Here is a 27951-nt window from a genome sequence, read left to right as displayed (position 1 = left end):
GGGTTCAAATGATTTTTGTGCCTCAGCCTCACAAGCAGCTGGGATTGCAGGCGCCCATGACCACACCTGGTTAATTTTAGTATTTTCAGTAGAGACAGGGTTTTGTCATGTTGACCAGGCTGGTCTCAAACTCCCAGCCTCAAGTGATCCACCTGCCTTGGCCTCCCAAAGTGCCGGGATTACAGGTGTGAGCCACCACGCCCGGCCATACTTGTGGCTCTTAAATGGAAAAACCTAACATTAAATTTACAAGCATAGTTTGAAAGTGTTAGGGGAATTTAATAATCATAAAAGCCCTCTTTAAAAGAGACCGTGGCTGGAAGCGGTGGCTCAGGCCTGTAATTCCAGCACTTTGGAAGGCCAAAGTGGGCGGATCACCTGAGGTTGGGAGCTTGAGACCAGCCTGGCCAACATGGTGTAACCCTGTCTCTACTAAAAAATACAAAAATGAGCTGGGTGTGGTGGCGGGTGCCTGTAATCCCAGCTGCTCAGGAGGCTGAGGTACAAGAATTGCCTAAACCCAGGAGGCAGAAGGTTTCAGTGAGCCAAGATCACACCACTGCACTCCAACGTGTACAACAGAGCAAGACTCTGTCTAAAAATATAAATTAAATAAATAAATAAAAGAGATTGTTAAAACCTTTTACAAGCTGGGTATAGTGGCTCACGCCTGTAATTCTAGCACTTTGGGTAATAGAGGTAGGAACATTACTTGGAGGAGTTGGAGACCACCCTGGGCAACATAGCAAGACACTGCCTCAAAAACAAACAAACAAACATTGTCTACTGGCTGGGTGCGTGGCTCACGATGAGGCCGGCAGATTTCTTGAGCTCAGGAGTTCGACACCAGCCTGGGCAACATGGTGAAACCCAGCCTCTACAAAAAATACGAAAATTAGTTCGAGCATGGTGGTGGGTGCCTGTAGTCCCAGCCACTCAGGAGGCTGAGGCAGGAGGATCGCTGAACCCAGGAGGTCGAGGCTGCAGTGAGCTATGACCGCACCACTGCACTCCAGCCTGTGCAACAGAGCAAAACCCTGTCTAAAAAAAAAAGAAAAAAAAGAAAAGAAAAAGAAAACCTTGTAGACTAGGCCAGGATCTTTCCTGGTTGCTAAAACCATTAGGACAACTGTGCTGCACCCCGTTGACTGCCAGAATTAGAGAGCTATAAATAGATATGATGTGTTTCTTAGGGTAACATAAAATACCGTTTTACTCCCAAAGACTTCAGCTTGTGTTTCCTAAAAACAAGGTCATTTAATGTCTCAACAAATCTCTGAGAAAGATCCTGCCTTAGCCCTCACGTTACAGATACGGAAACAGGCTCGGAGGTGCAATCTCTGGCTGTGTAGACAGAACAGGGAGTTGGAACACGGCCTTATGCGTTTCCTCACTCTCACATACCAGCGGGCAGGGAGAGATCCGGGGAGGAGTTGCACTTGCCCCCGGCGGAAATCTCCAAAAATCTGCAAAAATGTATTCCCTGGTACCGCTTTGGGCTCCGGTGGGACCAAGCGAAATCCCGAGACCGAAACGGATGCGCGCTGCGGCCCAGGGTGCGGGTCTGGACCGCCTCCTCCGTGGTGGACGAATCCGAGGAGCAGGACTCCCCCCAACCCAGCCCCAGCCCCAGCCCCGCCGCGTCCCCAGCTGTCACGCTGCGCGCAGCGGGTGGGGCCTGGGGTTCCTGGACGGAGGAGGGCTACGCGTGTCCTTGGGCGGAGAAGGGAGGTGACTCCGGCGGAAGAGGACAAGGCAGAATGCAGGCCCTTCGGGTGAGGCCCCCATGGGCTGGGCCGGAGCCCCCCACCCAGCAAACCCCGCCCTAATACGCGACTCTCCAAGTGCCCCCGCATCTAGGGCCTTGGAACGTGAGCCACCTTCAGGGCCTGGGACTCCGCGCTAAACAGCCTGGGTCCCTTCCCCCACAATCCACTCTTCGGAGACAGCTGGGGACCCCCACCCCGGCCCAAAGCCCCGGGTTTGAACTTAACATCTCGGGAACCCTTAACACTGGGAACGTAACACCCTGGCCTCACCCGGGGCTTCTCAGGCAGCCTGGACGCTCCCGGGGACCTCCATTCCGGTCCCCACGTTCCCGGGACCTGGTTTCCTCCCTTTAATCCAGGAAACCCTCCCCCAACAAAAATCTCAGGACTTAGGCCCCCCAGAACAAAGTCCTTCTGGGTCCTCTCCCTTCCAGGACCGTCTAGGCAGCCCGGTCACCTCCAGGCCAGACTCCAGGGCGAGTCCCCTCCCAACCCAGCTGGCAGTTCGCGGGTAACAGAATCCAAGCTATTACCCTCCTCGCCTTTGGGACGCTCGCTAGGGATGGGGCTGTCCCCACGTCCAGGCCTCAGAGAGCGGGGTCCCACTTCAGGACACCCCTCCAGGTGCCTCCAATACCCGCCCACCTCCCACCCCGCAGGTGTCCCAGGCGCTGATCCGCTCCTTCAGCTCCACCGCCCGGAACCGCTTTCAGAACCGAGTGCGCGAGAAACAGAAGTTCTTCCAGGTGGGTGGGGCGGGGGGGGGTGGGGATCCGACGCGCCAGCCGGGAGCGCGCCGAGCCGGGGCAGGCAGGGCGCGCTCTAAGGAGCAGCCAGCACCCCTTTCTCATCAGACACCCCCACATCCAGGAGGACAATGACATCCCGTTGTACCTGAAGGGCGGCATCGTTGACAACATCCTGTACCGAGTGACAATGACGCTGTGTCTGGGCGGTGAGCGCAGGGCCCGTCTGGGCTGCGGGGGAGGCGGGGCTGGACCCAGGGTAGGAGGCGGCTGGTTTCTGGGCAGGACTGACCAGGATCTGGGTTGGGGGTTGGCGTTTAGGAAGGGGGTCGAGTACTGAGCTGGAGTCGGGCCTGCAGGGAGGGGAGTAACTAGGGTTTGGGCTCCTGTCCCAGGAGGGGGGCTGGGTTAGTGGTGGGGCTGAGGCCCAGGGAGGAGTCGGGGAGAAAGCTCCCAGCCTGGTCTAGATCAAAGCCAGGGGGCTTTACAATAGGAGTCCAATCTGGGACGGGAGCTGGAGTCCGAACTAGAGCTGGGGTCCAGGCTGGGAACCAGGGAGCCTGAAAAAGGCCTTAAAAGCCTGGGATGTCCAGGAGGGGATTAGGTCTCATTCTGTCTCCAACGCTTCCCCTTTCTAGGCACTGTCTACAGCTTGTACTCCCTTGGCTGGGCCTCCTTCCCCAGGAATTAAGACCAAGAAGCCTGGGGGGCCTGAGGGACTTGAACAAGTGTCAATAAACGCTGGCCTCTGTGTGTGTCTGTGTTTGTGTCCACCCCTCCCCACCAAGCCCATCCTCCCGCCAGCCAGGGATCTCTGCCCTGTGGACTGCCCACTACCCCCGGCCCTCGGTGCCTCATGCTGGACCAGGGCTACTCCTAGGATGTTGCTACCTCTCATCCCTCTGCTGAGTACCCCAAACAGCACCCATAGGCTCCCCCTCGGGACCCAGGGACGTGGGGTGGTGTCCTCAAGTGGGAAGGAAGACACTGAGCATGGTCCATGACACAACAGAGGCAGAGGCCAAGTGTGCATGGAGCAGCTGCAAGAGGGGCAAACATGGCCTTGGGGGACAGGGCCAGGAGTGGCACTGAGACCTCCCTCCAGCCCAGACTCTGGAAGCAGAAGCAGAGATCACTGGGGCTTCTGGGTCCTGTCTCAGCCTCCATAGCTCAGGATGAGACAAAAAATGCAGACGAGAAAAAGACAAGGAAATCCACGGATCCAGCCCTGGGGACGAATCTACTACCTCCCCTGCTCCCCAGGACCCAGAGCCCGAGCCACCCCTCCTCTCTCAGGTCAGATCAGGAGGCAGATCCCATAGAGATCAGCAACTGGGGCATGTTTATTTCCTCCTGGGCCTGGCAGGCTGGGAGCAGAATATAGACAAAGGCACTGGGGCACCTGGGTCTGGCACGGTCTGGAGCTTGGCCGCCTGGGTGGCAACCGTGAAGGGTGTGCCAGGGCGTGCAGGGACTGGAGTCATCCTCCCAGAACTGAGAGAGGGCCCTCGGGGCATGGAAGCATCACAAGTGCTAGGCTTGGCACAGGTACAGGGGAGAGGTTATGGAGTGGGTGTGTGCAGGGCCTGGTGGGAATGGGGAGACCCTTGGACAGAGCTTGTTAGAGTGTCCTAGAGCCAGGGGGAACTCCAGGCAGGGCATATTGGGCCCTGGATGTTGAGAAGCTGGGTAACAAGTACTGAGAGAACAAAAGCTTGTGGGTCAGCAGGCCCCACAAAGATGTGACTGCAGACAGGATCAGCCCTGGGAGAGACCGAGGCTCCAGGTGACTCCTATAGCAAGGCGGTGAGGGGGCGGGTCTGGGGCTCCAGTTCAGGAATACATAGTCAGCTGCAGCCACTGGGGAGAGGAGGGTGGAGAGTGAGGACAGGGAACCCCAAGAGCACCAGCCCCTTTGCCCTCACCCAGGGACTGCTGGCAAAATAGGAGGGAGGGGACTGCAGCTCAGAGCTGGTATGAAGGGCTGAGGGGTGGGGTCCTCCCAGGCACCCATACCCCAATATGGGGGTTCTTACCTCCTGGATGTTCACCTGGATTTGTCCAGTGCCATCTTTGTCAAGAGATTTGAAGGCACCTGGAGGAGGAGATGCGGAGGTTTGGCGGCAGGGAAGGAAGGAGACTGGTTTTTGGCATAAGAACATTACACAAATACATGGGTGACAATCATAGCAGCTGGCACTTCACTGAGTATTTACTGTGTGCCAAGCATGGGGTAAAGTGCTTTCCAGGTATTAGCTGATTTAATCCAACTCTGTGAGGTAAGTGTCATTTTAAAATGAGGCACAGGCTGGGCGTGGTGGCTCACACCTATAATCCCAACACTTTGGAAGGCCAAGATGGGAGGATCACTTGAGCCCAGGAGTTCGAGACCAACCTGGGCAACAGAGACCTCATCTCTGTTTTTTAAAAAAACTAAAAATTAAAAACGGGAAAAAAAGAACTGAGGCGGAGAAGGGAGGGGCCATGCCCCAGGTCACATAGCAAGAAAGTGAAGAAATCAGGATTGGAATCCAAGCTGTTACCCTCCTCAATAATGGCCTCTGTGTACTGATATCACCTCTGCCCAGCCCCAGCCTCCTACTGACATCTATGCTCCATCCTCTCCAGTTCTAAGCCTAACAGGCTACTAGAGGGAGGCTCTGCACACTCTACTTCCTGCCCCTAGAGTCTTACAGGTAGGTCCCCACGCCTGCCCTGAAACTTGACTCCATGTTCCCGACCCACAGGGAATCTAGACATGATGACTACACTATCTCCGCTCAGTTACCACCACCCTCAGGTGTCCATACCCACAGCGTCCTGCACACCCTGGCTGCCTTTCTTTTTCTTTTCTTTTTTTTTTTTTTTTGAGACAGAGTCCCAGGCTGGAGTGCAGTGGCACGATCTTGGCTCACTGCAACCTTTGCCTCCCAGGTTCAAGTGATTCTCCTGCCTCAGCCTCCTGAGTAGCTGGGACTACAGGCATGCACCACCACGCCTGGCTAATTTTTTTGTATTTTTAGTAGAGATGGGGTTTCACTATGTTGGCCAGGCTGGTCTCAAACTCCTGACATCAGGTGATCCGCCCACCTCGGCCTCCCAAAGTGCTGGGATTACAGGAGTGAGCCACCGTGCCCAGCCCCTTTTTTTTTTTTTTTTTTAGACAGTGTCTCTGTGGCCCAGGCTGGAGTCCAGTGGCAAGATCATAGCTCACTGCAGCCTCACCCTCCCAGGCTCAAGTGATCCTCCTACCTCAGCCTCCCGAGCAACTGAGACCACAGGCATGTGCCACCATGCCCGGCTATGTCTATATACATATATTTTTTTTTTGTAGAGATGGAGTCCTACTACATTGCCCAGGCTGGTCTCAAACTCCTGGACTCAAATGATCCTCCCGACTATCAGCCTTCTTGCTGGTAGATCCCGTGGCTATTTCCTGGCCCCTCTTATGTGACTTGTGGCATCAACCTTGTCTGTCCACTCCCTTCACCTCCCTGCTATCTCACATACCTGCTTCTTTTCCTCTGTTACTTTTCATGCATTGTGGGCTCTCTGGAGGCCAAGGGATCTTTTCTTCTTTTTTTTTTTTTGAGATGGAATCTCGCTCTTGTCACCCAGGTTGGAGGCTGGAGTGCAATGGCATGACCTCTGCTCACTGCAACCTCCGCTTCCTGGGTTCAAGCAATTCTCCCTCCCTAAACCTCCTGAGTAGCTGGGACTACAGACACGCCCCCACGCCTGGCTAATTTTTGTATCGTTAGTAGATGCGGGGTTTCGCCATGTTGGCCAGGCTGGTCTTGAACTCCTGACCTCAGGTTTTACGCCCACCTCAGCCTCCCAGAGTGCTGGGATTACAGGCATAAGCCACTGCACCCGGCCTGGAGACCAAGGGATTTTTTTTTTTTGAGACGGAGTCTCGATCTGTCGCCCAGGCTGGAGTGCAGTGGCAGATCTCAGCTCACTGCAAGCTCCGCCTCCTGGGTTCATGCCATTCTCCCGCCTCAGCCTCCCAAGTAGCTGGGACTACAGGCGCCCGCCACCACACCTGGCTAATTTTTTGTATTTTTAGTAGAGATGGGGTTTCACTGTGTTAGCCAGGATGGTCTCGAACTCCTGACCTCGTGATCCGCCCTCCTCGGCCTCCCAAAGTGCTGGGATTACAGGCGTGAGCCACCGTGCCCGGCCGAGGCCAAAGGGATCTTTCTAAAGCCAAACCTGTCCCTGTCCTCCCTCTGCCTAGAACCTGCCATGGCTCCCTAATGTCTCTGGTAGAGTTTGAGCACCCCCAAACTTGGCACCCACAATCCTGCATGACCTAATCGTGCTCACTGCTCCTACCTTCTCTTACTTAGCTCAGATCTCAGATAGATCCAAGTTCAAATTCTGGCTTTACAACTTCCTAGCTGGGTGACTATGAGCATGAAAATTTGCCTCCTTGAACCCTAAGTTCCTCCTTCACAAAATAAGGACAGTAATCCCCACTTCCCAGCCATGTCTTCAGCATTCAGTACACTAACACTCAGAAGGCCACATGCAATGGCTCATGCCTGTAACACCAAAGCTTTGGGAGGCTGAGGTAGGAGGATTGCTGGAGCCCAGGAGTTCAAGACCAGCCTGGGCAACATAGCAAGACCCTGTCTCTACAAAAAATTTTAAAAATTAGCCAGGCATGGCGGTGTGTGCCTGTACTCCCAGGTATTCGGTAAGCTGAGGCAGGAGGACTGCTGGAGCCTAGGAGTTGAGGCTGCAGTCAGCCATGATCATGCCACTGCACTCCAGCCTGGGCAACAAGAGCAGCAGACTCTGTCTCAAAAAAATAGAAAGAAATCTAACAAAAAGCATCAGAAGCCCCATCTTCTTTCCCTTCTAGGCCTTTGCACAGGCTGTTCCCTCAGCCTGCAACAGTATTCCCTACCTTCTCACTAAGTTCTCTCCTTATCCCTCAGGTCTCAATGTTCCCTCTCCAGTGAGCCCTCCCTGACCCCTTGGGCTGCATCAGGTTCCTCCTGGATTGGATTTGCCCTCTAGGCTTCCCCAAGCACAATCTGAGCACGCTCTGCTCACTCTTCCCCTCACCAGAGCCCTAGACCCTCGGCCTGTGCTGCCCCCATCACAACCCATCACTCTGCCCTGAGCTTCCCCTCTCCCAGCCATCACCAGTCTGAACTGTCACTGTCTGGGGACTTGTGTCTCCTCCACCAGACTGTGAGCTACCATGAGGGCAGAAACTGGAACTGATTCAATCACCACTGTGCCCCTAGCATCGCCCACCTCAAAGTCAGGCTTAGAGGAGACCTTGGCCCATAGAGGTCGTAGGAATCCCCACCCAGGAAGACAGCTGGGTTGTCACTCACGGAACATGGCGTCCAGCCTGACCAAGCAGCTGATGAAGTTGTCAAAATCCATGTTCCCACTTTCATCTGAGTAGCGTCGGATGATCATGTTATAGAGATGCTCATTCAGGTGGAACCCTAAGATAGATTTAGTCCTTCAGGTGCGGGGGCCACATGGCCCAACCCACTCCCATGCCCAGGAGTCAGGCCCAGACCAGCTGAGTAGAGGTTTTCTCACCCATCCCACTCCCAGCCCCAGCATGTCCCTGCCAGCCACACCTGCTGCCTCAAAGGCCCCTGGGAGTTCACTACTGCAAATGGTCCCTGATCGGTCAGTGTCGAACTGTTTGTATATGGCCTGTGAGGACAGAGAGATTGGGTCCAAGTGAGCATTGTGGGGCATAGTGTCTCCATGGCTTGGGGGTCTGGGTGCCAGGGATTTCAGAGGTTGCTACACACCTGCCACCTTTTGATGTTGTTCCACAAGTACTTGAATTCCTCAAAGCCCAGCTTGCCTGTGGTGTCGCTCTGGTGGGAGGGTGTTAAGAAGAGTGACAGCTACACCCAGATGCATGCATCACATGCACTGTGGACACGATGGTGATATAGCAAGCAGGGCAGCCAGGGCTGAAACTCCAGCTCCCGCTTGGTCCTAGTCATATCACCTGGTGTGCGGTTTTATTTTTCATTTTATCCATACATATTGTCACTTACATTTCTAAATAGGGATTCTCTTTAAGCATAACCATGAGGAATTATATTCAACTACTCTAAAGTACAAATTCCTTGCCTGAAGAGTTGTTAATTGCTCATTCAGAAAATTCTTAATAGGCCACGCACGGTGGCTCCCGCCTGCAATCCAGCACTTTGGGAGGCCGAAGCAGGCGGTTCACTTGAGGTCAGGAGTTCGAGACCAGCCTGGCCAACACGATGAAATCCCGTCTCTACTAAAAATACAAAAATTGGCCAGCTGTAGTAGCGCACATCTGTAATCCCAGCTATTCAGGAGGCTGAGGGAGGAGAATTGCTTGAACCTAGGAGGTGGAGTTAGCAGTGAGCCAAGATGGCACCACCGCACTTCAGCCTGGGAAACAGAGTGAGACTCTGTCTCAAAAAAAAAAAAAAAAAGAGAGAAAGAAAAGAAAATTCTTGACAGTAACTCAATTTCATAAAAATGTTAGGACATGTGAAAAACAAGTGTGTGACCAGGCATGGTGGTTCATGCCTGTAATCCCAGCACTTTGGGAAGCCAAGGCAGGTGGATCGCTTGAACTCAGGAACATCACTTTCTCAGTAAATCCTTGGGACACCAGTTCTACCAGGACTATTTCCAGAGAAGAAAACATTCAAAGCTGAAAACTCTACCCAAGATCATAGTTAAGAGCTAATGTGTACAGACCACACACTATGCGCTATACACTGTGCTAACTAAACCTTTTGGATGTAGTTCCAATTCAGTATCACCGTTATCACTCACCCATTTTACAAAGAGAGAAACTGAGGCACAGAGCGGTTCAATAACCTGGTTAAGAGGTAGAGTTGGGATTGCTTTGCTCTATGCAATATGTCTGTGATTACATGACATGTATATTATGTATGTGTCTGTTTGCCCTATGTGTTAAATGTGCATGAGGCCAGGCGCAGTGTCTCAAGTTTGTAATCCCAACACTTTGGGAGGCCAAGGCGGAAGGATTGCTTAAGGTCTGGAGTTTGAGACTTGCCAGGTCAATATAGTGAAAGCTTTTCTCTATAAAATATTTTTTAAAACAAAAATAAATAAAAATATGCATGTATCCAAGATCAGCTAATGGCTGGCCCATGTACAGATAACACGTGTGTCCCTGTGCACACTGCCTCATACACCTTCACGTATGTGGGTGTGCTCTTAGGTGTGTGTGTTTATGTGCATGTGGCTGTTATAAACGTGGGTTCTCAAGCCCAAAAGACCTGAGTCCACAGGCTGGAGTGCAGTGACGAAACCTCTGCTCACTGCAACCTCCGCCTCCCGGGTTCAAGCAATTCTCCTGCTTGAGTAGCTGGGACTCCTGAGTAGCTGGGACTACAGGCGTGCACCACCACGCCCAGCTAATTTTTGTTATTTTTATTTTTATTTTTATTTTATTTTATTTTATTTTATTTTATTTTTTGAGACGAAGTCTGGCTCTGTCGCCCAGGCTGGAGTGCAGTGGCGCCATCTCGGCTCACTGCAAGCTCCGCCTCCCGGGTTCACTCCATTCTCCTGCTTCAGCCTCCCGAATAGCTGGGACTACAGGCGCCTGCCACCGCGCCCGGCTAATTTTTTTTTTTTTTAGTAGAGACAGGGTTTCACCATGTTAGCCAGGATGGTCTCAATCTCCTGACCTCGTGATCCGCCCGCCTCGGCCTCCCAAAGTGCTGGGATTACAGGTGTGAGTCACCGTCCCTGGCCAATTTTTGTATTTTTAATAGAGATGGGGTTTCACCATGTTAGCCAGGCTGGTCTCAAACTCCTGACCTCAGGTGATCTGCCCACCTTAGCCTCCGAAAGTGTTGGGATTACAGGCATGAGCCACCACGCCTGACCTTTATCTATAACTTGAGACAAATGACTGCTTCTTTCAGGAAACTAAGCCTCAGTTTCCTCTTCTGTAAAATGGAATATAATAATTATGCCTGTCCAACAGGGTGGTTATGACGGTTCGGTCACTTTATATAATTAAAGTGCCAGCTGTGACAGCTGGCATTGTTATGATTTACCGCCACATGTCTGTAGGTGAGTGTGTTCTGATGAATGCATTTCCACATCTGTGGATATGAAAGCTACATGTTGGCTTCCCAAACATACTCTCGAAAAACTCTCTGTGCACCCAGGGCCTCTCCCACACTGCCCCTAAGGATACATCCATCACGGCCACCATGCTGCGACACGTGTCAATGCCAAAACCATCAGTCTTCAGATCAGGGTCTGTGGGTAACAGGTTGAAAGTCAGAGGCCAGAGGTCAAATCCTCTCTGGCCCCTCTGCCTCTGAACCTACCCTATTCCTTGACCCCGGTCACTTACGTCGTGTCACAACCTTATTGAGAATGTTCATGAGTTCTGTGGCGCTGACCTCCATGTCCTGCGGGCGGAAGTTAGGGGCAGGTCAGGGGTGACTGAAAGGGGTCTGAGAATGTCATGGAGAATGGGAACACTGGGATTGTCATGGTCAAGGGTGTGTGTGCAAGGGCAGCCACAAGGGAAGGGATGGAAGGGTTAGGACAGGGCCAGGGACCCCAGGTTACTTACATCTCCAGCCAGCTGGGCAAAGAGTCTCCGGAACTGCCGGACCTCCTCACTCTCGTTGGCTTCGATGTTGGAGTAATGTGTGCGTGGGGGCTGCAAAGGGAGGAGAGCTCAGAGCAGGGGGAGGGGAACCCGGCCAGGACGGCTCCCCAAACCCAGGCACCCTGGATGGGGAAGTCAGAGTGGGCTGGGCAGCTTGATGAGGAAAAGAATGAGGGGTGGTAGTGAATGGGGTGCACGTATGTGGGGCATGGCTGAGACCCATGGCGAAGCTGCGGACACGGCATGGGAGGAACTGGCAGAGGAATTTCACTAGAAGGGGAGGAAGGTGGGGCTTCTCTACAGGAACAGGGATGGGACCTCGAAGAGGCCTTGGCAGGAGAAGGAGGTCTGGTTGCAGAGGGGGCTTACCGGGGGCTCCGGGTTGTACTGCGCAGCCGCCTCGCTGCGAAGAGATAAGGGGGAGGGGTTAGTGCCAGGGGCGGGGCCTCCAACGGGCAGCACTACAGAACCATCAGCCCCAACGCTCCAGACCCCAGCCGTTATCTTCCTTACTTGGTTGCTGTGCCTTTCATTTGTTCTTGTCCTCATCTGTCCCAATCCACACTGCCCTGGTCGTGCCCCTCTTCTCCCTTCCTCAGGCCAACCCCACCCTCGAGGAAACCCAGAGACCGGTCCCCTGGGAGGCTCCCCTCCTGCCAGGCACACCTACCCAGTGGCAGATTTCAGTCATCTTGGCCACCCTAAACCTAAAAAATCCCACGTAGAATCAAAAGACCCCGCCCCTTGGAGGGCTCACTTCATAGAGGCTCTGCCCCAGCTTCCCAAGGCCTTATCCTCCTCAGGTGCCATCTGCCCAAGACCCTACTCCATGGCCCGCTTCCTAAATGCCCGTCTTCCCAACATCCTACCCCAGCCATTGGTCCCCGCCCCTTCAAGGGATCACAGCTAAGTGGCCGTGGCTAATTAAGCCAACCTGCCCTATCCCTATCAGGGCATTTTTCTCCATTAATCCAGCCAGTTCCCAGCAAGCCCAGCCCATTCTGGGCCATTTACCCTACCCCATTAGGTCTTGCTTCCTCCTGGGCTCACCTCCTCATTAACCCACCTAAAACCTCATAAGTCAAGCCCCGTCCGTAAAATGTCACTCAGACGCATTGGCTCCGCACCTTTAACGTTCATCTCCAGGTTAGCCAATGCAGGCTGAGCCCAGACCCATAAGCCCCACCCCCCAAAACTCCACATCAGTCCCCTCGGGACCACATTGTCCTGGTCCCACACAATCAGACTACTCCCATATCAAGCCCCGCCCCCAAGGACTGATATCCGCCTCACTGGGGTCCACCCCCTTACAGCAGGACTCTCAAACCAGGCCTCCCCGGCCTAATTCAGGTACCCGGGTTAGCCTCCAGGTTAATCCTATTCTGTTAGACCACGCCCCTCCCAGACCACGCCTCACTGAGGCTCCTCCCATTCCCAGGCCACGCCCCTCTGATAGTCTCCGCCTTACCTGATGGCGCTGATGACTCCGCCTAGGATGCGCATGGCCGTTCCACCGCCACCGCCGCCTCCACCACCACCACCACCGCCGCCGCCGCCGCCGCCGCCGCCCCCGGCCCCGCTGATCAGGCCTCCAAGCACATTTCCCAGGCCCCCACCCAGGCCCCCGCCTCCCCCGCCGCCGCCGCCGCCGCCCTTCAAGAACGAGTTAACCAGGAACATGGCTGCGACTCACTGCTGGGGGGAAAAAAGGGGACCAGTGGGTGCTTCGCCCCTGAGCCCACACCCTCCCTTCAAACACGCATTTCCGGCAGCTGGACGTGGGAGGAATCTGAGGCCTCCGGGTGGGGGTCTGAGTTTGCGAGGGCGGGTTGTCCTCGGATGGGTGGGGCAGGTATGGGGGATCAGGTTTGCAACCTCCTCGGGTCTAAAAGGCACCCGTGGGGCTTGAGGGAGCCTGGACTGGGTGCACGCGTTAAGGGGAGGGTGCAGATCTGGTGGGGGTTCTCTTGGTGTGGACCCCAAGTTGGCGTAAGGCGTTCCCGACATGTCTGGGCGCTAGAATGTGAGATCCAGAGCCCAGCCTGAATGTAGAGGTCCTTGGCAGGTCATGGGCGCGGAGCAAACATCCACGGCCTAAAGGGCCCCAGGGCGGGGTTTAGGAAATCCCAAATGTGGGCTTGAGAATTTAGGTATTCCCAGCGGCAGGATTCCAGTGTCACCTCTGGCTCTGTGGGCTCGGGTCTAAGATCGTGGCTGTGAGCTCTGGGTTCCCGGACAATGGGGTTCCCCGCTGGAACTGGGGGCACAGATCTACGATCGCGGTTCAGGACACCCCAAGGAAGAATTCACAGGGTATCTCTGAAACCTATGGGCCTGTATTTTGGATCGTGAGACAGAGGGTGGAGAAGGGTCCCCGGGACGGCATAAAAGGAGATCGAACAGGTCTGAGGGTTCGAATCTGAGACCATGGATCTGGGGGGCTCCTGAGGCCGAGACTTCACGGTTTCGCCGGGTCTGGGGGCCGCCAAAGTCGGAGTTGCGGGGTGCGGAGGGGGTACGGGCCGGGCGCTTACCGCCGCACACGTCCGGAGTTCTGGGAGTCCGTTCCACTGCCGCTCCCGGGCCTCCCGCAGCGTCCGGCTCCGGAGGGCGGGGCCGGTGACTCAGGCCGCAACTCTCGGGTCGGACACTGCACCGCGGCCCTGCTGTCGCCCGCGCGGTCCTAGAGCCGAAGCGAACATTGCGCATGCGCACCCCACACCGCCCCGCTAGCTGGATCCAGGTCTGGGCCCCGCCCTACGCGTTTCCAGCGCCGGAGGTCTTAACCCCGCCCTGACTCGGTAGGCGGGGGTCTTCCCGACACCCCTCAGGTCTGGGTGGAGGCACCCGCGGACGAGAACTCGGAGGGGACCCACACCCCGAGTGTCGTAGTGTGAATTTTCACCCTAGGGCATGCCAATATCCTTCCAGGGTGGCGGTTTTCGGTCCGCTCACTAAGGGACTCCGCACGGGCCCTCTCCAGGTGTTGTCGCTACAAACACCTCCTGGAGGCCTGGAGTATGGTTTGACTCACACGCTGGGGGACAATCGCCCGTGTCTGTGGCGAGGATTGAGGCTGGACTGCCTTTCCCAGTGCCTGCAGCAGCCCGGATGGCAGTCAAACCGCAGGCAGCGCCTGCGCCGCCTCCCAGGCGAACCTTACCACGCCCCTGCCCCAGTCAGGGGCCACCAGAATCATTCCTTCCTGGACTGGCCCAAAGGGTGTCCTCAGTATGCTAGCCTCTAAAGAAGGCCCCAGACACAGGAAGATTCCTTTGGCCACGGCCTGGTTTCTTTATTTACTTAAAAAATATTATTGTTTTTACATAATAGAGACGGAGGTCTCGCTATGTTGCCCAGGCTGCTCTTGAACTCCGGGCCTCAAGCCGTCCTCCTGCCTCAGCCTCCCAAAGTACTGTGAGGTACTGGGATTACAGGTATGGGCTACCGGCCTTTTTTTGATTTAATTTAATTTTTTACAATAATATTTTTACATAGCCTGGTTTCTTTTCTTTTTTTTTTTTTTTTGTTTTGAGACAGCATCTTGCTCTGTTGCCCAGGCTGGAGTGCAGTGGCGCCATCTCAGCTCACTGCAGTCTCTGCCTCCCAGGTTCAAGCGATTCTCCTGCCTCAGCCTCCCGAGTAGCTGGGATTACAGGCATGCACCACCACGCCCAGCTAATTTTTGTATTTTTAGTAGAGACGGGGTTTCACCATGTTGGCCAGGCTGGTCTCAAACTCCTGATCTTAGGTGATCCACCTGCCTCGGCCTGCCAAAGTGCTAGGATTACAGGCATGAGCCACAGGTGTCCAGTACTTTTTCAGGACTCATCGGGGGAGCTAAATCTGGCCCCCAGGCAGGCTGGCTGGCTCTTATCCCCTACCCTGCAGGCTGGCTAGGCTTGAGTTGAATCCTGGCTGTGCCCTGTAATAACTGCACAACCCCAAAAGAGTGGCTTGATATTCCTGAGCAGCGATTTTCTCATCTGTAAAATGGGAACATGGGTTGCTCCATACCACTAGGCCCCCTATCAAAATTAAATGATATCTGCAGCAATACTGATTATTAAAAAAAAACTTAAGTGGTGGCTGGGTGCAGTGGTTCATGCCTGTATTCCCTGCATTTTGGGAGGCTGAGGCAGGAGGATCTCTTGAGCCCAGGAGTTTGACTCCAGCCTGGGCAATATAGTGAGACCTTGTCTCTACAAATAATACAGAAATTAGCTGAATGTGGTGGCATGCGCCTAGTCCCAGCTACTCTAGAGACTGAGGTGGGGGTATCACCAGAGCCCAGGAGGCGGAGGTTGCAGTGAGCCGAGATCATGCCACTGCACTACAATCTGGGTGACAGAGCGAGACTCTGTCTCAAATAAATACTGGGCACAGTGGCTCACGCCTATAACCCCAGGACTTTGGGATGCTGAGGCGGGCAGATCACCTGAGGTCGGGAGTTCGAGACCAGTCTGACTAACATGGAGAAACCCTGTCTCTACTAAAAAATACAAAATTAGCCGGGTGTGGTGGTGCATACCTGTAATCCCAGCTACTCGGGAGGCTGAGACAGGAGAATCACTTGAACCCAGGAGGCAGAGGTTTCAGTGAGCCAAGATTGCGCCATTGCACTCCAGCCTGGGCAACAAGAGTGAAACTCCGTCTCCAATAAATAAATAAATAAATAAATAAATAGGTGATAAATGCTTTGTAAATGCCCCCATTAGTTCTGTGTCTGTGCCCATGCTGTTCCCTCAGCCTGGAGGCCACCTGTATTCCTCAGCTGGTAGACTCTTAGTTTTCCTTAAATAGTACAAAAACAGGCCAGGTGTGGTGGCTCACGCCTGTAATCCCAGCACTTTGGGAGGCCGAGGCGGGCAGATCACTGAGGTCAGGAGTTTGGGACCACCCTGACTAACATGGTGAAATCCTGTTTCTACTAAAAATACAAAAAATTAGCCAGGCGTGGTGGCGTGTGCCTGTAATCCCAGCTACTCGGGAGGCTGAGGCAGGAGAATCGCTTGAACCCGGGAGGCAGAGGTTGCAGTGACTCAAGATCGTGCCATTGCACTCTAGCTTGGGCAACAAGAACGAAACTGTCTCAAAAAAAAAAAAAAAGATACAAAAACAAGTAACCGTCAACCACTCCTCCAAGTGCTTGACGTCCATCAGTTCCCTTGTTCTCCTAACAGCCCTGTGACATAGATGGTATTTATTATCCCCATTTTACAGATAAGTAAACCGACTCTGAGGTTAAACCCAAGCAGTCACTCTCCCTAGCCTGTATCCTTAACCACTACCCTTATGCGTTAATAATATAATTAATATAATAGCTCAAATAACAAGATCACAACAGACAAAACTAGTTGCAGCTGATGTTTCCTGAGGCCTTGCTGGGGCCAGGCCAAGGTAACTGCTACACAAGCCTTGTCTGCAGGGCAGGAGAGAGAATGGAGATTTTGAAAGGCAGGGTCACGGAGGGTGGCAGAACCAGATCTGAACCCGGGCTTGGCACAGATCTTTTGGTGATGACTAATCCAGATTCCCTTCTCACCACACCCCTCCCTGCCAGACTGACTGCTCCAGCTCTCTGCCCTCTCCTGAGGCTCACTTGCTGCCAGCCCTCATGCCCTCGGCCAGGAACTCCCCTGCTGCCTTTTTTTTTCTGGCCTGATTGTGTAGCTACTCAGGCTGCAGGTGTCACCTCAGGAGTCATCTCTTCCAGAAAGCCCTCCCTGTCTCCACCCAACCTGAGACTAGGTGAGGCTTCCAGTTATATGCTTTCAAAATGACTTGTACTTTCTCATGGCACTCACTGCCAATCGTAACCATATTGTCATCTAGTTCTGGCCCCCAACCCCTTATTCCCGGCCAGCCCCAGGTGTTAGGTCTCCATCCTCCTCTCTGTACCACTCATGCCATGGGGTGCCTCCCCTACATGCACAGCTTAAATCCTGTCTCTAGGCTATCAATGCCCAGTTTTTTGTTTTGTTTTGCTTTCGAGACGGAGTCTCACTCTGTCGCCCAGGCTGGAGTGCAGTGGCGCGATCTCTGCTCGCTGCAAGCTCCGCCTCCCGGGTTCACGCCATTCTCCTGCCTCAGCCTCCAGAGTAGCTGGGACTACAGGCACCTGCCACCACGCTGGCTAATTTTTTGTATTTTTAGTAGAGACGGGGTTTCACTGTGTTAACCAGGATGTTCTCGATCTCCTGACCTTGTGATCCGCCCGCCTTGGCCTCCCAAAGTGCTGGGATTACAGGCATGAGCCACAGCGCCCGGCTAACGCCCAGTTTTTTGTGTTGTTCTTAGAGACAGGGGTTCTGTCACCCAGACTGGAATGCAGTGATGTGATGTAGCTCACTGCAGCCTGTAACTCCTGGCCTCAAGGAATCCTCCTCCTGCCTCAACCTCCTGAATAGCTACTGCTACAGGCACAAGCTACCACGCCTGGCAAACATCCAAATTTCCTTTATCTTTTTTCTTTTTTAATTATTTGTAGAGATGAGGTCTTACTGTGTTGCCCAGGCTGGTCTTGAACTCTGAGCTCAAGTGATCCTCCCACCTCAGCCTCCCAAAGTGCTAGGATTACAGGCGTGAGCCACTGCACCTGGCCCTAACCCCAACCCCCAAATTTCTATCTCCAGCCCAGACACCTCCTGCGAACTCCAGGCTCCTACATCCTGCATCATATTCACCATTTCCATGGGAAAGGATGGAAGATCTCAGAGGCTTTTTTTTTCCTTTTTCTTTTTTTTTTTTTTTTGAGACGGAGTCTTGCTCTGTCACCAGGCTGGAGTGCAGTGGCGCGATCTTGGCTCACTGCATCCTCCACCTCTGAGGTTCAAGCAGTTCTCCTGCCTCAGCCTCCCGAGTAGCTGGGACTACAGGCATGCGCAACCATGCCCAGCTAATTTTTGTATTTTTTAGTAGAGACGGGGTTTCACCATGTTGGCCAGGATGGTCCCAATCCCTTGACCTCATGATCCACCCACCTCAGCCTCCCAAAGTGCTGGGATTGCAGGCGTGAGCCAATGCACCCGGCCCTTAGAGGCATTTTAAGCTTTACATATCCTAAACTGAGCTTCTGACCTTCCTCCAGAACCTGCTCCCTCACTACCTTCCCCACCTAGGTCAGTGGCAGCTCTGTCCTTCCAGTGACTGAGGCCAAACACTCTGGGGTGGTCCTTCACCTCTCTCCTTCACACCCACTCCAACCTGTCAGCAGATATTATTGGCTCCACCTACAGAAACTAAACTCTTCCCCTCCACTGTCCCCACCCTGCCATAGCCTCCATCCTTTCCCACCTGGACACCCCACAGCCTCCTCCCTGGTCTCCCTGCTCCCTTCTGTCTGCTCCCTGCTGTCTGCTCCTCTTGTGGAGCCAGAGGAAGCCTGAGACCACCTGAGTCAGGTCAGGGCCCTGTAGGCTCAGAGCCCTGCCCTGGCTGCACCCCACTCCAGGAAAGAGTCAAAAGTTCTCACAACAGGGCCAGGTGCGGTGGCTCATGCCTGGAATCCCAGCACTTTGGGAGACTGAGGCAGGAGGATCGCTTGAACCTAGGAGTTTGAGACCAGCCTGGGCAACATGGCAAGACCCCATCTCTACAAAAAATTCCAAAAACTAGCCAGGCATGGTGGCATGTGCCTGTAGTCCCAGCTACTCGGGAGGCTGAGGTGGGAGGATCACTTGAGCCTAGGAGGTAGAGGCTGCAGTGAGCCTTGATTGCACCACTGCACTCCAGCCTGGGTGGCAGAGCGAGACCCTGTCTCAAAAAAAAAAAAAAAAAAGTTCTCATGACAGCCACCAAGTCCCTAGTGATCTGTCCTGTCACCTCCCTGCCCTCATCTCTTCGCCCTGGAGAAAGTGAGAAGATGCCTGCCTGGCAAGGTCACCTGCATGTTCCCAGCTGAACACAGACAAAACTCAGCATGGAGGCCCTGCAAGCACAGCAACATCCAAACAGCCTCTCTCAGGGCAGACATGAAGACATGAGGCCACCACTCCCTTACCAAGACCTTCTCCAGCCCCAGGTCTGGGAAGCAGATCTTTCATGTCTACACATCTAGTGATCACGGGAAGGTCCTGTCTTTTATCACCCGCTCACGTACTGTGTACTTTTTTTTTTTGTTTTATTATTATTATTATTGAGATGGAGTTTCATTTTTGTTGCTCAGGCTGGAGTGCAATGGCACGGTCTTAGCTCACTACAACCTCCACCTCCTGGGTTCAAGCGATTCTCCTGCCTCAGCCTCCCAAGTAGCTGGGATTACAGGTGTCCACCACCACACCCGGCTAATTTGTTTGTATTTTTAGTAGAGACAAGGTTTCATCATGTTGGCCAGGCTGGTCTCGAACTCCTGACCTCAGGTGATCCACCCACCTCAGCCTCCCAAAGTGCTTAGATTACAGGCATGAGCCACCACGCCCAGCCCTGTGTACTTTACATATTGATCCAGATTTCTGTCTCCTCTGCTAGTATGTGAGCTTGCCACGGACTGGGATTTCTATTTTTTTTTTTTTTTTTTTTTTTTGAGACGGAGTCTCACTCTGTCGCCTAGGCTGGAGTGCAGTGGCTCGATCTCGGCTCACTGCAACCTCCACCTCCTGGGTTCAAGCAATTCTCTGCCTCAGCCTCTCGAGTAGCTGGGATTACAGGCACCTGCCACCACGCCCAGCTAATTTTTGTATTTTTAGTAGAGATGGGGTTTCACCATCTTGGCCAAGCTTGTCTTGAACTCCTGACCTCAGGTGATCCATGCGCTTGGCCTCCCAAAGTGCTGGGATTACATGTGTGAGCCACTGCACCCGGCTGGACTGGGATTTCTATATGTCTTGTTCACTGCTATGTACTCACTCATAGGTATGTATCCAGTTCCTAGAACAGTGGTTGGCACATCATAGGTGCCCAGTAAACATTTGTTGAATGAATGAATATGTTTTGTGTGTATTTTCTCATTGGATTTTCAGCACCAGCAGTGAGACAGTAGGGCAAGCGTTACTAATGCCCTCCGCCATCTCCCAGGATCTGCTGAACTCAGGAGTTATGTGACTTACTTTGGCCAATAAAATGTAAGTAGAAGTGTTGGATGTAGAACACTTTAAATGCTCCTTGTAGAAGCATTTAAAAACCAGTGCAACCATTGCACTCCAGCCCAGTGGACAGAGCAAGACCTTGTGTTTATGGCGGGCGCAGGGGAAGGCAGTGCAGAATGCTCCATGCTCTGTTTTCTCCTGCCCGGGCCACACTAGGAGCTGAGCAAACCTGGAGGTGCCACATGAAGGAGGAGGGCCGAGCCCTGGCATCGAGCACTTCTGCTCTCGATAGTCACCCAGACCCACAGCTGACTTTGTATAAGCAAGAAATTTTTTTCTTGGCCAGGTGCAGTGGCTCACACCTGTAATTCCAGCACTTTGGGAGGCCAAGGCGGGTGGATCACTAGGTCAGGAGATGGAGACCAGCCTGGCCAATATGGTGAAACCCCGTCTCTACTAAAAATACAAAAATTAGCTGGGTGTGGTGGTGAGTGCCTGTAATCCCAGCTACTCGGGAGACTGTGGCACGAGAATCACTTGAACCCGGGAGGCAGAGGTTGCAGTGAGCCAAGATCGTACCACTGGACTCCAGCCTAGTGACAGAGCAAGACTCCATGTCAAAAAAAAAAAAAGTGAGACAGGGTCTCACTTCATTACCCAGGCTGGAGGGCAGTGGCACAATTATAGCTCACTGCAACCTCAAAATCCTAGGCTCAAGGGATCCTCCCACCTTAGCCTCCAGAGTAGCTGGGACTACAGGTGTGCACCACCACACCTGAATCATTTTTTTATTTTTTGTAAGGACCAGGTCTCACTATGTTGCCCAGGCTGGTCTTGAACTCCTGGCCTCAAGTGATTCTCCCACCTCGGTGCCCCAAAAGTGCTGGGATTACAGGCGTGAGGGACCATGCCCAGCCAGTGATTACTTTATGGCCATGGCTTGCCAAGGCCTCTCACAACCTTCTGAGAAAGAAACCAACATGAGAGGAAGTGGATGTTCAGAGAGAGTGAGTCACTTGCCTGAGGCCACACAGTAGATGGCAGAGCATGGCTCATGCCAAGTTGTTATGTGATGACTAATCCGGGTACCTGTCCGACCTCTGCCTTCCCTTCAGCAGGTCAGCACCGCTCTGTTCCCTCTCCTCTTACCAGGCTTCCTTGCGGCCAGACTCTTGTATGGGCTGTGACCCTGCAGGACCTCCTCTCCTATTGTTTTTCTTTGGAGTCAATTCCCTGATAAAAATTATTTGCTTGGGCCGGGCGCGGTGGCTCAACACCTGTAATCCCAGCACTTTGGGAGGCCGAGGTGAGTGGATCTCTTGAGGTCAGGAGTTCGAGACCAGCCTGGCCAACATGGCAAAACCCCACCTCTACTAAAAATACACACACACACACACAAACCGGGTGTGGTGGCAGGCACCTGTAATTCCACTTACTCCACAGGCTGAGGGAAGAGAATCGCTTGAACCCAGGAGGTGGAGGTTGCAGTGAGCTGAACAAAACAAACAGAAAAAAACAAAACAAAAAAGAAATTCTTGCATGGCCAAACTAGTCAAGTCTCTGAATCTTCTGCTAGGCTCATCTGTGTACTCCCTTGTCAAATCCAGTTTTAGCAAAGAACCCTGCTAAGTCAGTTTATCGAGAACCCTCTCCCATCTTCAACATCTGATTAGGTTCCTCATCCTCCACCAGCCCCCGTGTGATGTCTGATCACCTGGGCCTGTCCTCAGCAAGAATCCTGTTAGGCTGGTTTATCCAGAATCCCCCCTTACCCCTGATGTTTCCTCTTAGTAACTTTCAATCCACTGCGCCCCACCCTGATCCTGGGCTATGAATTCCCACTTCCCCATGCAGTATTTGGAGTTGAGCCCAACCTGTCTCCCTCACTGCAAGCCCCTGCCACTGTGGCCCCTCTCTCTATCGTAATGGCTCTGAATAAAGCCTTCCTTTCCTGTGCCTTATTCTATTTTTAATTTTTTTAATTTTTTGAGATGGAGTCTCGTTCTGTTGCCTAGGCTGGAGTGCAGTGGCGTGATCTCGGCTCACTGCAACCTCTGCCTCTCGAGTTCAAGAGATTCTCATGCCTCAGCCTCTCCAGTGGCTAGGATTACAGGTGTGGGCCACCACGCCCAGCTAATTTTTGTGTTTTTAGTAGAGATGGGGTTTCACCATTTTGGCCAGGCTGGTCTTGAACTCCTGACCTCATGTGATCCGCCTGCCTCAGCCACCCAAAGTGCTGGGATTACAGGCGGAAGCCACCGTGCCCAGCCCTTCCTGTGCTTTAACAACTGTTGTTGAATAATTTTTTTCCTTTTTTTTTTTTTTTTTTGAGACAGGGTCATGCTCTGTCACCCAGCCAGACTGGAGTGCAGTGGTGCAATCACGGCTCACTGCAGCTCAACTTCTCAGGCTCAAGCGATTCTCATGCCTCAGCCTCCCGAGTAATGGCTAATTTTTTGATTATTTGTAAAGATGGGGTTTTCCTGTGTTGTCCAGGCTGGTCTCAAACTCCTAGGCTCAAGCGATCCCCCTGCCTCAGCCTCTTAAGTAGCTAGGACTACAGGTGTGCATTACTAAGCACAGCTCACAAAATGTATTTTAAAATAAAAAATTCAGGCCAAGCACAGTGGCACACACGTTATCTCAGTGCTTTGGGAGGCTGAGAGGGAAGGATTTCTTGAGCCCAGGAATAGAGACCACTCTAGGCAACATAATGAGACCTCATCTGTACAAAAAAAAGTTTTTTAAGTAGCTGGGCATGGTGGCACACACCTGCAGTCCTAGCTACTCAGGAGGTTCAGGTTGGAAGATAGCTTGAGCCCAGAAATTCGAGGCTGCAGTGAGATATGATATATGATCACACCATGACACTCCAGCCTGGATGACAGAGCAAGACCCTGTTTCTGAAAACAAACAAAAAACCCAGAAAGTAATGCCCAAGAGGATCCTTTTATACAGGTTATCATGACTAGCATATTAATGAAAATTCCTGCAACAAAGCAGCTAATTTAACTTAGTTCAAGGCAGTAAATTCCACATTTCTTTTATCAAGGAATTCCTTTTTTTTTTTTTTTTTTTTGAGAGGGGTCTCTCACTCTGTAGGCTGGAGTGCATTGCTGTGATCTCAGCTCACTGCAACATCTACCTCCCAAGTTCAAGCGATTCTCCTGCCTCAGCCTCCTGAGTAGCTGGGATTACAGGTGCCCGCCACTATGCCAGGCTAATTTTTGTATTTTTAGTAAAACAGGGTTTCACTATATTGGCCAGGCTGGTCTTGAACTCCTGACATTGTGATCCACTGCCTTGGCCTCCCGAAGTGGTGGGATTACAGGCATGAGCCACCTTAACTGGCCTCAAGGAACTCTTTTATCTTTAGGTATTTCATTCATGTCCCCTGGAATCTTGTCAAATGCTGGCTGAAATTTTCTTGTAAAATTTTGTGGCATGGCGGCTTATGCCTATAATCCCAGCACTTTGGGAGGCTGAAGTGGGAGAATCACTTGAGCTCAGGAGTTTGAGACCAGTCTGGGCAACATAGCAAGACTCCATCTCTACAAAAAAGTGTTTTGAAAAAATTAGCCGGGCATAGTGGTGTGCCCGTGCTCTTAGCTACTTGGGAGGCTGGGGTGGGAGGATCGCTGGAGCCCAGGAGTTTGAGGTTGCAATGAGACGAAATTGTGCCCCATACTCCAGCCTGGATGACAGAGAGACCCTGTCTCAAAAATAAAAAATAAAAATAAACATCTTTCCTGATTTGACAGGCAAAAGGTGGTGTCTCAATATTTTATGTAACATTCTTCAAATATGAATGGGGGTGAACTTGGCTTTCATGGTTTTTTGGCTATTGGTGTTTCTTTTATGTATTGTCTTTTCAAATATTTGCCCAGTTTCCTTATTGGCTTTTCATGTTAATTTCACATTACTTTATTAAAATCTTTATTCTTGGCCGTGCGCAGTGGCTCACACCTGGAATCCCAGCACTTTGGGAGACTGAGGTGGGAGGATTGCTTGAGCCCAGGAGCCTGAGGCTGCAGTGAGCCGAGATTGTGCCACTGCACTCCAGCCTGAGCAACATGGCGAAACCTCACCTCTACAAATAATACAGAAATTAGCTGGTTGTGGTGGCATGTGCCTGTAGTCTCAGCTATTCATGGGGCCTACTGAGGTGGGAGGAGCACTTGAGCCCGGGAAGTTGAGGCTACAGTGAGCTCAGATCACACCGCCGGGATCACACACAGGCTGGGTAACAGAGCAAGACGCTGTCTAAAAAACAAACAAAAAAATCAGCTCTTTTTTTTTGAAATGGAGTTTCGCTTTTGTTGCCCAGGCTGGAGTGCAATGGTGTGATCTTGGCTCGCCACAACCTCCGCCTCCTGGGTTCAAGCGATTCTCCTATCTCAGCCTCCCAAGTAGTTGGGATTATAGGTATGGGCCACCATGCCCACCTAATTTTGTATTTTTAGTAGTTTCTCCATGTTGGTCAGGCTGGTCTTGAACTCCCAACCTCAGGTGATTCGCCTGCCTCGGCCTCCCAAAGTGCTGGGATTACAGGTGTGAGCCACCCTGCCTGGCCTGCAGCATTCTTTCCTTCATTTTTTTTTTTTTTTTTTGAGACGGAGTCTCATTCTGTCACCCAAGCTGGAATGCAGTGGCATGACGTCAGCTCACTGCAACCTCCACCTCCTGGGTTCAAGCAATTCTCCTGCCTCAGCCTCCCAAGTAGCTAGGACTACAGGCACATGCTGGCATGCCCAGTTAGTTTTTTGTATTTTAGTAGAGATGGGGTTTCACTGTACTGCCCAGGTTGGTCTCGAACTCCTGAGCTCAGGCAATCCACCTGCCTCGGCCTCCCAAAGTGCTGGGATTACAGGCGTGAGTGCCCGGCAGCATTCTTTCTAGTAAAACTTTTCTTTTTCAAGCCTACGCTGTCCTCAGTAAATTCTTCTTACTGTTAGAAATAAGTTCTTGGTGCCACAGAGAGAGACCAGCACTCGGAGAAAAGTTTCTTACCAAGGCAAAGTTTACTTCTGCAGAAGCGTGCTGCCCAGACCTGTACCAAAAGCACACCTAATAAAGGAGAGCAGAGGTTTTTAACCCCCATTGGCTAGGGTTGGACCTCACAATCTAAGCTGATTCCGATTGCCTATTTCAAATAGAGGCGGGGTATGGGTTGCAGCGGCGGGGAGGGGCAGTTTCCCCGGTAAGGGCAGTTTCTGCAGGAAGGGCAGTTCATAGAGCAAAGGACAAGGAAGTTAGATTTTTGAAGAGGAACTCATTCTGTCTAACATTACCAACACTTTCGCTCCCGGGGCTCTGACATCTCGCCCGGCAAAAGAGATTTCTTTTCTTTTTTTAGATGGAAACGCCTCGTGCTTGAACAGGCTTGGGAGCGGACCAGGAGCCCGGGGAAAGGGACCAGTAGAGATGCAGGAAAGCAGGAGGACAGGAAGGAGGCCCAGCCGGCTCCAGCCACTAAGGGAGCTCGCTCGCCTCACTTCCACTGCGGCCAGAAAGTCAGCTTCGGCGCCTCCCCCGGGACGCTGGTTCCCCGCCTCGGATTAAGCTCGGCTGTCTGGACCGGATGCCCGCGCCTGCGCTGCACCGCCCTTCGCGGAGCGCGGAGCCAAATGCCTACATCCCACAATCCCCCGCAACGCCGGGAGGGGCGAGACCTCAGCTTCCAGCTCTGGGCAAGACCAGGCTCAGATTGTCGCGTAGTTTTCTGGGAAATGCCGTTTGCGTTCCGGGATGCTTATGCCACCTTTGAGACTACGCGACCCATAATGCACCAGGGGCGCAGCGTCTGAACGGTGCGCTGCCGCCCCCTCGTGGCAGATGGGCGGTCATTGCCGAGGCTAGGCACGCAAAGGTTGCGGGATCTGGGAGGCGAGCCCAAGTCCTGGGAACCCCTGGGAACCCCTGGGAATTCCCTCCCAACCCCAAACTTTGGGCAGGAAAGGTGGAGTGTTGACGGGAAACGGTGAAAGACTTGCGGACAGGACCTGCTGTGAGGATTAAAGGAAACCAGCCCAGTAACTGTTGGCTGTATAATCCTTAATAATGTGACACGCCACGTGCTGGTGTCACGGCATGGAGTCTCGCTGTGTCACCCAGGCTGGAGCGCAGTGGTGTGAACACAGCTCACTGCAGCTTCTACCTCCCAAGGCTCAAGTGATCCTACCACCTAGCCTTCCAAGTAGCTGGGACTACAGGTGCATGCCACCACACCCGGCTAATTTTTGTTGCTGTTGTATTTTTTGTAGAGACAGGGTTTTTGCCATGTTGCCCAGGCTGGTCTTGAACTCCTGAACTCAAGTGGTCTGCCCTCCTCGGCCTCCCGGAGTGCTGGGATTATGGGCATAAGCCACCATGCCTGGCTTTTTTTCTTTTTTTTGAGACGGAGTCTCACTCTTGTCCCCAGGCTGGAGTGAAGTGGCACGATCTCAGCTCACTGCAATCTCCACCTCCTGGGTTCAAGCCATTCTCCTGCCTCAGCCTCCTGAGTAGCTGGGATTACAGGCACGCGCCACCACACCCAGCTAATTTTTGTATTTTTAGTAGAGTCAGGGTTTCACCATGTTGGCCAGGATGATCTCGATCTCCCGCTTCGGCCTCCCAAAATGCTGGGATTACAGGCGTGGGCCACCGTGCTTGGCCTCTTTTCTTTTTTTTTGGTTTTGAGACAGGGTCTTGCTCTGTCATCCAGGCTGGAATGCAGTGGTGCCATAACTCACTGTAGCCTTGACCTTCTGGGCTTAAGTGATTCTCCCACCTCAGCCTCCCAAGTAGCTGGGGCTACAGGCATGCGCCACCATACCTGACTCATTTTTTGCATTTTTGTAGAGATGAAGTTTTACCATGTTGTCCAGGCTGATCTCAAACTCCTGGGCTTAAGCGACCTGCCAGCTCGGCCTCCCAAAGTGCTGGGATTACAGGCATGAGCCACTGCGCCTGGCTGAGTTGTACATCTTTTTTTTTTTTTTTTTTTTGAGACGGAGTCTCGCTCTGTTGCCCAGGCTGGAGTACAGTGGCGTGATCTCAGCTCACTGCAAGCTCTGCCTCCCGGGTTCATGCCATTCTCCTGCCTCAGCCTCCTGAGTAGCTGGGACTACAGGCGCCCGCCACCATGCTCGGCTAATTTTTTTATTTTTATTTTTTGTAGAGATGGGGTTTCACCATGTTAGCCAGGATGGTCTCGATCTCCTGACCTCATGATCCGCCTGCCTCGGCCTCCCAAAGTGCTGGGATTACAGGTGTGAGCCACCACATCCAGCCAGAGTTGTACATCTTTTTTTTTGAGACAGTCTCGCTCTGTCGCCCAGGCTGGAGTGCAGTGGCATGATCTCAGCTCACTGCAAGCTCTGCCTCCCAGGTTCTCACCATTCTCCTGCCTCAGCCTCCCCAGCAGCTGGGACTACAGGCACCCACCGCCATGCCCGGCTAATTTTTTTGTATTTTTAGTAGAGAAAGGGTTTCACCGTGTTAGCCAGGATGGTCTCGATCTCCTGACCTCGTGATCCACCCGCCCTGGCCTCCCAAAGTGCGGGATTACAGGCGTGAGCCACCACGCCCAGCTGGCTGTACGTCATTTTTAAAGGCAAAGGATATCCCCTCCCTTCCCTTCCCCTTCTTCCTGGTAGCTACAGCAGATGAGGTGGGAATGATGAGAAGATGGGGGAACAGCAAGATATAAGGAGACAGAGGCTGGCCCCTGATACAGAAGGGCCACTGTTTACCCAGTGGGTCCCCAAATCATGAAATCCTCTAAATAC

General features: G+C 52.8%; 2 protein-coding genes across 11 annotated transcripts; one reads left to right on the top strand and one right to left on the bottom strand.

The window, feature by feature from the left end:
- The first annotated feature begins 1659 nt into the window (after positions 1-1659).
- Positions 1660-3266, top strand: COX7A1 (cytochrome c oxidase subunit 7A1). The gene is made up of 4 exons (XM_003316334.5): positions 1660-1775; positions 2429-2515; positions 2640-2724; positions 3154-3266. The coding sequence occupies exons 1-4, from the start codon at positions 1761-1763 to the stop codon at positions 3204-3206; spliced, it is 240 nt and encodes a 79-aa protein (XP_003316382.1). The 5' UTR covers positions 1660-1760; the 3' UTR covers positions 3207-3266.
- Positions 3267-3834: 568 nt separating this feature from the next.
- CAPNS1 (calpain small subunit 1) lies at positions 3835-13825 on the bottom strand. 10 transcript variants are annotated; one of them, XM_016935745.3, is made up of 11 exons: positions 13688-13825; positions 12622-12848; positions 11523-11556; positions 11115-11204; positions 10890-10947; positions 10728-10792; positions 8308-8376; positions 8128-8206; positions 7870-7986; positions 4552-4610; positions 3835-4375 (listed from the first exon to the last, which is right to left on the bottom strand). In XM_016935745.3, exons 2-11 carry the CDS (start codon positions 12831-12833, stop codon positions 4349-4351), a joined length of 810 nt encoding a protein of 269 aa, XP_016791234.1. In that variant the 5' UTR covers positions 12834-12848; positions 13688-13825; the 3' UTR covers positions 3835-4348. The 10 variants fall into 10 exon arrangements, with proteins under 10 accessions (XP_016791234.1, XP_016791235.1, XP_054529348.1 ...); XM_016935746.3 differs by having other exon boundaries at positions 12622-12845; XM_054673373.2 differs by having other exon boundaries at positions 12622-12845; positions 13580-13779.
- Between the last annotated feature and the right edge of the window lie 14126 nt (positions 13826-27951).

The sequence above is a fragment of the Pan troglodytes genome, chromosome 20 (genome assembly GCF_028858775.2).
Source record: "Pan troglodytes isolate AG18354 chromosome 20, NHGRI_mPanTro3-v2.0_pri, whole genome shotgun sequence".
NCBI classification, from domain to species: Eukaryota; Metazoa; Chordata; class Mammalia; order Primates; family Hominidae; genus Pan; species Pan troglodytes.
The sequence above is the reverse complement of the archived record's forward strand: the minus strand, read 5'-3'. Positions and strand labels throughout refer to the sequence as shown.

Excerpts from the sequence above, each read along its gene's own strand:
- COX7A1 (XM_003316334.5), top strand. Across the intron at positions 2,516-2,639 it reads AGAAACAGAAGTTCTTCCAG|GAGGACAATGACATCCCGTT; the intron begins GTGGGTGGGGCG and ends CCCCACATCCAG. Across the intron at positions 2,725-3,153 it reads AATGACGCTGTGTCTGGGCG|GCACTGTCTACAGCTTGTAC; the intron begins GTGAGCGCAGGG and ends TCCCCTTTCTAG.
- CAPNS1 (XM_016935743.4), bottom strand. The coding sequence starts at position 12,833 with ATGTTCCTGGTTAACTCGTTCTTGAAGGGCGGCGGCGGCGGCGGCGGG. Across the intron at positions 8,207-8,307 it reads ACAACATCAAAAGGTGGCAG|GCCATATACAAACAGTTCGA; the intron begins GTGTGTAGCAAC and ends CTGTCCTCACAG. Across the intron at positions 7,987-8,127 it reads AGGGGCCTTTGAGGCAGCAG|GGTTCCACCTGAATGAGCAT; the intron begins GTGTGGCTGGCA and ends AATCTATCTTAG.